At 45.1% G+C, this 12043-nt stretch overlaps 1 protein-coding gene across 1 annotated transcript in view; it reads right to left on the reverse strand.

Annotated features, from left to right (window-relative positions):
- The window catches only part of LOC124624054 (beta-1,4-glucuronyltransferase 1-like), a 165778-nt gene extending 165094 nt beyond the window's left edge, over positions 1-684 (reverse strand). Inside the window, exon 1 of the mRNA XM_047149082.1 lies at positions 531-684. Coding sequence (XP_047005038.1) covers positions 531-650 — 120 coding nt within the window. The 5' untranslated portion in view covers positions 651-684. The remainder of the gene's footprint in view (positions 1-530) is intronic.
- Between the last annotated feature and the right edge of the window lie 11359 nt (positions 685-12043).

Raw genomic sequence — 12043 nt, forward strand, 5'->3', positions numbered from 1 at the left:
ACAATAAAATCGCAGGTGACAGGTAGTACTGAAATACCAACCGTACTGCAGATGTCAGATAGCACCATGAAAAAAAAAAGGAAGATATATTCAATAAAATAAACGGAAACACACTGACGATGGTGTTACATCACCCAAGCACGTATGGATGATGAGACAAAAATAATAAATTCGGTTTGCTTCCAGGCAGGAGCCTTGAAATATGCTTATTGTGCAAGCGGACAGAGACACAAATAGATTTTTTTTTTAAAAAAGAAAAACAGTCTTGTATCCTTTTACTCCTTGCGACTTGATGATGAGGAAGGGGGAGAGCAAGTGATAATCGAAACGTTTTTTAAATATCAATGTACTGGATCTATACCGACTTAGAGATTGTTCCCATTAAAATTGTGTGGCTTAAATATTTGTATACGAGACGCACAGGTTTATCGTCACGCGGCGACGACGTACCTCAGTCACTTGTCGCAGGGTTACGATGAAATGCAGGATGCAGGGCTAGTGCGTCGACTACCATTGGTGGGCCGCCTCACCTGGTATTTACTTTCATCCGGTGTGCGCAGGAGTGGCAGGAGGAACAGGAAGAAGCAGAGGCCAGCGACGATGCACAGGGGGGTGAGCAGCACGTAGCGGCGGCAGCGGCGGCACCTCATGTCCGCAGCCGAGGTGTCGGATGCGCACCCCTCGTGCGTCGGCAGCGCAGTGGAGCGCCATGCACACACACGCCGTGCAGACTCGGTGCGAGACTTGGTGTCCCGCGAGATAACTCCCCGACTGAGGCGCGCATGCGCCCGCTCACCGTCGCACCAGCGCCAGATGATAGACTCACCCCGGCCCGCCTTCACACGCGTTAACGCTGAGCGTATGCGAGCCACTTAACCGTGAGCTCGTACTTCGCAGTGGTAATCTTTGATACAACGCACCTTTCTTATTACGGAACGTGGGCGCGTTTGGGTTTCATTTCATAGCCTATTTTATTTTTCTCCTCTTATCTTGTTACGTTGACATCCACATATGTACTCCGCAAGTGCAAGGCGGAAGGTACCTGATACAAATGTTACTGGTTTTCTGTCCTCTCCCAATCCCGAAGAAAAAAATGGTTCAAATGGCTCTGAGCACTATGGGACTTAACTGCTGTGGTCATCAGTCCCCTAGAACTTAGAACTACTTAAACCTAACTAACCTAAGGACATCACACACATCCATGTCCGAGGCAGGATTCGAACCTGCGATCGTAGCGGTCGCGCGGTTCCAGACTGTAGCGCCTAGAACCACTCGGCCACCCCGGCCGGCAAATCCCGAAAAAAGTAGACTTAGAGAAAGCTTTTGACAATGTTGACTGGAATACTCTGTTTCAAATTCTGAAGGTGGCAGGAGTAAAATACAGGGAGCGAAAGGCTATTTACAATTTGTACAGAAACCAGATGGCAGTTATAAGAGTCGAGGGGCATGAAAGGGAAGTAGTGGTTGGGAAGGGAGTGAGACAGGGTTGTAGCCTCTCCCGGATGTTACTCAACCTATACACTGAGCAAACAGTAAAGGAAACAAAAGAAAAATTTGGAGTAGGAATTAAAATCCATGGAGAAGAAATTAAAACTTTTAGGGTCGCCGATGACATTGTAATTCTGTCAGAGACAGCAAGGGACCTGGAAGAGCAGCTGAACGGAATGGACAGTGTCTTGTAAGGAGGATATAAGATGAACGTCAACAAAAGCAAAACGAGGATAATGGAATGCAGTCGAATTAAGTCGGGTGATGCTGAGGGAATTAGATTAGGAAATGAGACACTTAAAGTAGTAAAGGAGTTTTGCTATTTGGGGAGCAAAATAACTGATGATTGTGGAAGTAGAGAGGATATAAAATGTAGACTGGCAATGGCAAGGAAAGATTTTCTGAACAAGAGAAATTTGTTAACATCTAGTATAGATTTAAGTGTCAGGAAGTCATCTCTGAAAGTATTTGTATCGAGTGTAGCCACGTATGAAAGTGAAACGTGGACGACAAATAGTTTAGACAAAAAGAGAATAGAAGCTTTTGAAATGTGGTGCTACAGAAGAATGCTGAAGATTAGATGGGTAGATCACATAACTAATGAGGAGGTATTGAATAGAATTGGAGAGAAGAGAAATTTGTGGCACAACTTGACTAGAAGAAGGGATCGGTTGGTAGGACATATTCTGAGGCATCAAGGGTTCACCAATTTAGTATTGGAGGGCAGCGCGGAGGGTAAAAATCGTAGAGGGAGACCAAGAGAGGAATACACTAAACAGATTCAGAAGGATGTAGGTTGCAGTAGGTGCTGTGAGATGAAGAAGCTTGCACAGGATAAAGTAGCATGGATAGCTGCATCAAACCAGTCTCTGGACTGAAGACAACAACAACAACAGCCACTTGTGTGTTGAGCAAGGCAGAAATGACTTTTACGTACTTATGTCCGTACTCATCTCTCGTACCTTATTCTCATGATCCTTATGCAATATATACGATAGTGGCAGCATAGTACTCTCTCCCTGTTACATTAAAACAGGAGTAAGAGAACAAAACTACGAGGTGCGAGCGATCTGGTAACGCTGTGTTGTTATACACTGCTGGCCACCGCAAATGCAACACCAAGAAAGACAAGAGGTAGCACAACAAAATTTATTTTGTAGATAACATGTTGACCAAGTATCAAATGATTACGTTTACAGACGTCTGTGACATGCGGTTCCTGCCAGAATGAGTAGCCAGAGTAGCCGCCATTGTTGGAGATCACCGCTGCCACACGTCTCGGCATTGAGTCAAAGAGACGTTGGATGTGTTCCTGGGGTACAGCAGCCCAAGCAGCTTCCACACGTTGCCAAAGATCATCTGGTGTGGCAGCTGGGGATGTAATCTGGGTCACTCGCTGAGCAACCATGGACCACATGTTTTCTATGGGCGGAAGATCCGGAGAGCGAGCCGGCCAGGGAAGCACTTCAATCTGGTTATTGACGAAGAACCTTTGGACAATGCGTGCCACGTGTGGTCGCGCATTATCCTGTTGAAATATGGCTGTGGCCGAGCCCTGAAGGTAAGGAAGGACAACTGGCTCCAGCACCTCGGATATGTATCGCCGGCTATTTAAAGTACCAGCAATGCGTACTAGAGGCGTGCGAGAGTAATATCCAATACCGCCCAATACCATAATACCCGGTGCAAGACCAGTGTGGCGGTGCATAATGCAGCTGTCCAGCATCCTCTCTCCACGGTGTCTCCACACTCGAATCCGACCATCGTGGTGCTGCAGACAGAAGCGTGCCTCGTCAGTAAAGACAACGTCATTCCATTCTGCCGTCCACATCCGTCTGTCATCACACCATTGGCGACGGAGACGTCTGGGGTTCTGCGTCAATGGTAGACGAAGCAATGGACGTCTTGCGGACAGACCACTCTGCTGTAAACGGCGTCGAATGGTACGCGCAGACACTGGATGATACGTTACAGACGCAATGTGCTGTGCTATGGTTCGGGATGTCACTGAGCGATCCGTCACTGCCATGCGCACAATTTGCCTATCAGCACGTGCAGTGGTGCACCGAGGTGAATGCGATCGACCACGTCGGTCCGTCGTACCCTCCTGCATCCAACGGTCACATATCCGCATTATAGTTGTTTGGTTTCGTCCAACACGACTAGCGATTTCTCTGTATGATAATCCACAATCTCGGTAAGCCACTATCCTTCCTCTGTCGAACTCGGATACTTGATCAAACGATGGCATAACTGATCGTCTTGTGAAACAACCACAAGGTAAACACACGTGCCGAACGTACACTCGTCGAAATCGCCAAGCCTTAAATGGCGCTATGAGGTGGCGCCACAGGCGAGCGTGATGTGCGTCTGCGCTGAAATTCTAATCAGTTGCATATCTCATCGCTGCAAACCCATGGTGTAAATTTCACTTGATTCGGATGCTTCCTTCAGGGTGTTGCATTTACGGTGGCCAGCAGTGTACTTGCGTAGACTGGTGTGTTCATCCCTTCCAGATGATCAGTCCGAGTTTCAACTCCGTACAGCCATCACGCTATTTTTGAGAGGTACATCAACGAAGTTGTGCTTCTGCTATGTGTTACGAACAGCGGAATTTAGAGCAACGTTATGGCATCAAGTTTTGTGTTAAACTTGGCAGATCAGTGATTGTGACTTTTGCAAAATTGAAAAGACCTATGTGGAACATTCCTTATCAAGAGCACAAGTTTTCGCTGGCACAAATCTTATGTCGAGGGTCGAGAACTGGTTGAAGATAAACCTCGCTCAGGGAGACCCTCAACTTCAAAAACGTCGAACATGTGCGTGCGAGGTCAGACCGACGTTTAACAATAAAGGTGATGGGTGACCTGTTGAACTTAAACACTTTCACCGTACATTAAAATTCTGAAGGAAGTTTCGCAGCCGGCCAGAGTGCCCGAGCGGTTCTAGGCGCTTCAGTCTGGAACCGCGCGACCGCTACGGTCGCGGGTTCGAATCCTGCCTCGGGCATGGATGTGTGTGATGTCCTTAGGTTAGTTAGGTTTAACTGGTTCTAAGTTCTAGGGGACTGATGACCTCAGAAGTTAAGTCCCATAGCGCTCAGAGCCATTTTTTGAAGTTTCGCACATGCGAAAGATTTCTGCCAAAATGGTGCCGAAAAACCACACAACTCAGCAGAAGGACGTACGATGAAACGTATGCGTTGATCTGCTTGAGAGGACTGCCAATGGCCACGAATGGTTCAGTCATAAATCCTGGATTTTTGAGTACGACCCTGAGAGAAAGCGGCAAAGTGAGGAATGGCCCACTGAGACATCGCAACGACCGAAAAAAGCTCAAATGAACAAATCAAAGATCAATATGATGCTGATCTGCTTTTTTGACAGTAGGGATATCGCGCATAAAGACATTGTTCCTCAAGGACAAACTGTCAGCCAAGTGCTTTACAAAGATGTCCTTAAAGGCTCAGGAGAAGAGCGAATCAAGTGAGATCCGACTTTGCAGACAATTGGATGCAGCATCATGGCAGCGCCTCAGGTCACACAGCCACTTCCATCACAGAATTTTTGACCTCAAAAGGCGTCCCTGTTGTTCCACAGCTCCCATATTCACCTGACCTGGGTTCTTGTGCCTTTTTTATTTTCCCTAAACCGAAAAACGTCTTAAAAGAACGTTATTTTGGGACTATGGAAAAGATTCAAAAGAATGTGACTGATATGGTGGAGGTCCTACCAGTTGAAGACTTTCAGCGCTGCTAGCAAGACTGGGAATAACGAGTCCGCGGGTATATAACTGGCGGAGGGAACTACTTTGAAGGGGACAATACTGTCGTTTGAAAAAAATAAAAACTTTAGCAGATAAAAAATGGTCTTATTACTTTTCTCACACTTATCTTATGAAAGACTGATCGCAACATCTCGTAATATTTTCATTACCCTAAAACTATTTGCCTGAAAAGGTAGAGAGCTGTATAAGTAAGAGACATTTTTCTCTCATGGATTCCTGGAAATGCGATACGATGCGATGCTGCAGTGCCTGTATTATTCTGGATGCATGTATGTCCGAAGGAACAGACACTATGGCGACTACAGCCGTTATGAAATACATGAAATGTACATCCGTGAGTCACTCTGGCAAGCTAAATGGTAAGACGACCGGTCGCGATATCACTGAAATCCGGGTTCGAGTCCCGGTCTGGCACAAATTTTCATTGTCATCATTCTATTATAAAGCTGATGATTGTCCATATTGGCAACTGCGAATACATTTCATGTATTCCTCTAACTGTAGTCACCTGGCACTTGTAGCATATAGCGCCTCCTCTCTCTCTCTCTCTCTCTCTGTCTTTTGGTCTAACGTCGTGTCATTCACAGTCCTTTCTTGTGCTGAATTCCAGTGTTGATATTATTATGACGAATCGTTTGAGTCGATATCTACACCGCCATCTCAAGTTTGGATGTTACTACACTATTGGCCCTTAAAATTGCTATACCACGAAGATGACGTGTTACAGACGCGAAATTTAACCGACAGGAAGAAGATGCTGTGATATGCAAATGATTAGCTTTTCAGAGCATTCACACAAGGTTGGCGCCGGTGGCAACACCTACAACGTGCTGACATGAGGAAAGTTTCCAACCGATTTCTCATACACAAACAGCAGTTGACCGGCGTTGCCTGGTGAAACGTTGTTATGACGCCTCGTGTAAGGAGGAGAAATGCGTACAATCACGTTTCCGACTTTGATAAAGGTCGGATTGTAGCCTACCGCGATTGCGGTTTATCGTATCGCGACATTGCTGCTCGTGTTGGTCGAGATCCAATGACAATTAGCAGAATATGGAATCGATGGGTTCAGGAGGGTAATACGGAACGCCGTGCTGGATCCCAACGGCTTCGTATCACCAGCAGAAGAGATGACAGGCATCTTATCCGCATGGCTGTAACGGATCGTGTAGACACGTCTTGATCCCTGGGTCAACAGATGGGGACGTTTGCAAGACAACAACCGTCTCCACGAACAGTTCGACGACGTTTGCAGCAGCATGGACTATGAGCTCGGAGACCAGGATTCGAACCTGCGACCGTAGCAGCAGCGCGGTTCCGGACTGAAGCGCCTAGAACCGCTCGGCCACAGCGGCCGGCACCATGATTCCAATCCTTTACCCTTTTGATTTGTGCTATTATACCTCCAACTGATACTAGGACAGTTAAAATCTCCTGTTAAGAGTTTCACCTTTCATTTTCCAAAACTGGTTTGTTTAAAAGTTCGAATGCTATGTAGGATGGTTTATGTGACGTATTGTAGCAAGCCTAGTTCAGGGGGAGGTCGAGCGGATATTGCAACATGCGACAAATTGTCAGTATTTTATTGAAACTTGACCGTGTTAATCATTTAATTTGGAAAACAGGTAGTTTTTACACAGATGACACGAAATTGATGCTGTCGCCGACGCTTACAACATTTAGCAATTCATTACATAATGGTACTTTCACATCAGAGTCTAATTGTATTTAACAAGCCATAAAGTTCAGTACAACTGTGCTAGTAGTTCACCGCCGTATCTATACTACGACGATCTGTCGTTTTAGCGATGATTACAATTGATTGCTGGTTACATAGAAAATGAGCTGAGCGGTACTGCGCTCGGACATAAATAACTTTTCGCCTGCGGAGGTGTTACGTAAACAACCAGTGACGTGTCTATGCCATGCTTCCGATTCATTGCTGCGTCTTGCAGCGACTGTCTTTAGTTGTGGTGCCATATTGGGGTACAAACGTCTGCGTGATACCTCGTTCTGTGGACGACACCACAGTTTGCGAAACTATTTGACGGTACAGGAGTCTAGTTGTAAAGTAAGGACCGCAGTGTCATTGTTGTCGGTATTTTGGGAAGACTTTAAATCTATGTCTGATTTTACGATTGTCGCACTACTGTGTTGTTCGGAAGCTATTGCCAGTTTCATCGCTTTAATTTTTGGGCGTCTATCACTGACTCCTACGTGAATCTCTTGTACCACTAAAATATCAGTTCTGCGATGTCTGCGTAGGTGTTTTGTGGCATCGATATTGTCGCTCATTGCACTCTGGCGGTGCAAGTATTGGCCCTCTTTGACGTTTCTCACGGCACTTCCTTTTGCATTTGTTTAACACAGTCTTCGTGGAATTGCCTTTTATGTACATACCCCCCCCCCCCCCAACCCTTTAAGAGATAGTAGTAATAGAGAACATTCAAAGGAGAGCGAAGCATTTTCTCATTTTTTCGTTTAGTAAGTGTGAGAGCGTTACAGATATGCTCAGAAGACTCCTGAGACTGACGCTTCAAGAGAGGTTCTGTCCGTCACGATGAGGCTTTCTGTCAAAACTCCAGGAAAGAGCGTTCCAAGAACAGTGAATCAACAGATTACTTCTTCCTATACATATCTCCCGGAATGGCCACGATGGCAAAATTGGAGGAAATAGAGTTAATACGGAAGCATTCCTCCCAAGTACACTGCTGGCCATTAAAATTGCTACACCAAGAAGAAATGCAGACGATAAACGGATATTCATTGGACAAATATATTATATTAGAACTGCATGTGATTACATTTTCACGCAATTTTGGTGCATAGATCCTGAGAAATCAGTACCCTGAACAACCATCTCTGGCCGTAATAACGGCCTTGATACGCCTGGGCATTGAGTCAAACAGAGCTTGGATGGCGTGTACAGGTACAGCTGCCCATGTAGCTTCGACACAATACCACAGTTCATCAAGAGTAGTGACTGGCGTATTGTCACCAGCCAGTTGCTCCGCCACCATTGATCAGACGTTTTCAAATGGTGAGAGATCTGGAGAACGTGCAGTCGAACATTTTCTGTATCCAAAGAGGCCCGTACAGGACCTGCAACATGCGGTCGTGCATTATCCTGCTGAAATGTAAGGTTTCGCAGGGATCGAATGAAGGGTAGAGTCACGGGTCGTAAAGTGCCGTCAATGCGAACAAGAGGTGACCGAGACGTGTAACCAATGGCACCCTGTACCATCACGTCGGGTGATACACCAGCATGGCGATGACGAATACACGCTTCCAATGTGCGTTCACCGTGATGCCGCCAAACACGGATGCGACCGTCTGATGCTGTAAACAGAACCTGGATTCATCCGAAAAAATCACGTTTTGCCATTCGTGCACTAAGGTTCGTCGTTGAGTACATCATCGCAGGCGCTCCTGTCTGTGATGCAGCGTTAAGGGTAACTGCAGCCATGGTCTCCGAGCTGATAGTCCATGCTGGTGCAAACGTCGTCGAACTGTTCGAGCAGATGGTTGTTGTCTTGCAAACGTTCCCATCTGTTGACCTAGGGATCGAGACGTGTCTGCACGATCCGTTACAGCCATGCGGATAAGATACCTGTCATCGCGACTACTAGTGATACGAGGCCGTTGGGATCCAGCACGGCGTTCCGTATTACCCTCCTGAACCCACCGATTCGATATTCTGCTAACAGTCGTTGGATCTCGACCAACGCGAGCAGCAATGTCGCGATACGATAAACCGCAATCGCGATAGTCTACAATCCGACCTTTATCAAAGTCGGAAACGTGATGGTACGCATTTCTCCTCCTTACACGAGGCATCACAACAACGTTTCACCAGGCAACGCTGGTCAACTGCTGTTTGTGTATGAGAAATCGGTTGGAAACTTCCCTCACGTCAGCACGTTGTAGGTGTCGCCACCGGCGCCAACCTTGTGTGAATGCTCTGAAAAGCTAATCATTTGTATATCACAGCATCTCCTTCCCGTCGGTTAAATTTCACGTCTGTAACACGTCATCTTCGTGGTGTAGCGATTTTAATGGTCAGAGGTGTACTATTTGCCGTTGGACCAGGAATGTTGGGACATTATAGTGATCATGGAAGAACACTCTACCACTTGCGGAGTATAAATGTAAAAATGGATGTATTTCTATACATAGCTATTTACAGATAACTGCCAATAGAAAAATGTTTCATATTGCTGAGGGGGGCAGAGAGCGAATGGTTTATTCTGATTTTTTGGTAAGGTTTGATTCTTTGTGTGAGAAAAATTTGTTTGTTTGATTTGTCAAATATCTTCTGAACATAAATGGAATTTCTAAAACTTCTACAATGTCCTGTAGTTATGTGATATTGTCTTCCCTCCGAGGACGTGTTTGAAGTAGGTCAGCACGGTAGTCTGTGGAAGTCTCATCATCTCTACGTTATTACAACAACCTGAATGAATTGAAATCTGCTTAATGAAGTCAAACCGTACCCTTCCTCTACAGTTTCCCCCTCCTCCCTAGGACGTGTCTGATATACCTATCTCTTGTTTTTGTCAAGGTTTTCCGTAAAGCTCTTCTCTCGTATTACCTTCATTACCTCTTCATCAGATACCCGATCTACACTTCTAACATTCAATATTCTTCTGTACCACCACATTTTTAAGCCTTTTATTTTTTCATTGTCTGTTCTGCTTACCGTTCATTCATTTCCGTATAATGCTGCACTACAGTCTGATTCGTAACAGGGCCCCTAAATCTAAAATTTATTTTCGACGTTAAAAATCATTATTTTTTAGCAAAACGTTTCTGTTTCCAGTCTAAATTTTATATCCTCTTTTCTTCTACAGTCACGTATTTCGTACCCAGTGACCAGAACAACGACATTTAAAGTCTCTTTTTTAAAATCTAATGCCTCCCCCCTCCGAAGCGTCGTCTGACTTAATTTAACAACATTACCCTTCTTCTCTTCTTCTTTTTCTTCTTCTTCTTAGCACCGTTTTGTTGAAGTGGGTGCCTTCTTTTTGGGTCAATGCACACGATTCCTTACGGTCTGCGATTTTCTGTGGGTTTTGGCTCCTTGATCTTAAATCTGTGTTTATAATGTCCATCCACCGTAATTTGGTCTTCCACGTTGTCTTTGGCCTTCTATAGTAATATGATAGGCTGAGCTGATGACTGAAGTAGGTGGTGTCTATGTGATGTGTCCATGCCACCGAAGTAACTTCTTTTTCATCCCTGACAGAACTCTACACTGCCGGAAAAAAAAAAAAAATTGCAGACCTGGAAAGACGACGTCGCTTTTGATCCGATAACGGCATATGCCACACGGTGGATAGTAGATTTCTACATCTACATATATACTCTGCTAGCCACCAAGCGGTGTGTGGCAGAGGGCACAATTCGTGCCAAAGTCATATTCTCCCCCCCCCCCCCCCCCCCCTCCTCTGTCTCAACGCCGCAGTACGAGCTCTTATTTCCCTTATCTTTGAATGATGATCATTAAGAGATTTGAAAGTTGGTGGTAATAATATATTGAAACGTCCCCTTTGAACAATTATACAAGACTGTGCTTAAACTGACATACAATATTTTTAGCGCAACGCAATCTGACTTTCAAAAATCCCTGCAAAAGAATGGCCCTGAGTAACATTAAACTATACCTTTCAGAAATCGCTTACCTCACAAAAATCTTCATTACTCGAACTACTGCAGTACAGCGAGCGCCACTACTGCCAGCTAAATAAAAGATTCAAACTACGGAAGGCACTAACTACTGATAGGGATAGTTAGCAAATGAAAGATATTAATAGAGAACAAACAATGTATTTACCTTAGTATCATCAAAAGTCATAATATATATATAGCAGTTCATGACAAATTACAAAACTCCGCCATCTCTCTCCCCACATCCACCACTGCTGGCGGCTCACCTCCAACTGCGCAACGCTACGCGCTGTTCACATCCAGCTGCCGCTGCCCAACACTACAATGGCAGACAACAATTCAAACCAGCCACAGACTGCACACAGCACAGCCAGTTATTCTCAAACAGACCGCTATGTAACGTTGCCAATAAGAAAACATAAACAGCCTACTTACAATATGCTCTACGTCCTCGGCGAAGATTGGATTTCGGAATTTAGTGAGCAGCCCCTTCTGTTTAGCGCGTCGTCTATCTGCAAGCGTGTCCCACTTCAAACTTTCAATGAGATTTGTAACCCTCTCGCGACGGCTAAATGTACTATTCACGAATCTTGCCGCTCTTCTTTGGACCATCTCAATCTCTTGAATCAGACCCAACTGGTAAGAACAGACGAACAATACTCTAAGACTGGACGAACTAACGTACTGTAAGCTATTTCCTTTGTTGAAGGAATGCATCGCTTCGGGATTCTACCAATAAACCGCAATCTAGAGTTCGCCTTACCCGTTACTTGTGTAATCTGATCATTCCATATGAGATCATTTCGAATATTCAGAGCCAGATACTTGACTGGCGTTTCCGCTTCCAAAGACTGATGATTTATTTTGTACTCATACATTAATGGGGATTTTCGCCTTGTTATACGCAGTAGGTTACACTTACTAATATTGAGAGATAACTGCCAGTCATTACACCACGCATTTATATTCTGCAAATCCTCGTTGATTTGTTCACAACTTTCGTGTGATGCTACTTTCCTACAGCATCATCGGCAAACAGTCTAAGACCGCTGTCAATACCATCAACCAGATCGTTTATGTAAATCGTAAAAAGCAGAGGACC

Source organism: Schistocerca americana, chromosome 1 (assembly GCF_021461395.2).
Source record: "Schistocerca americana isolate TAMUIC-IGC-003095 chromosome 1, iqSchAmer2.1, whole genome shotgun sequence".
Lineage (NCBI taxonomy): Eukaryota > Metazoa > Arthropoda > Insecta > Orthoptera > Acrididae > Schistocerca > Schistocerca americana.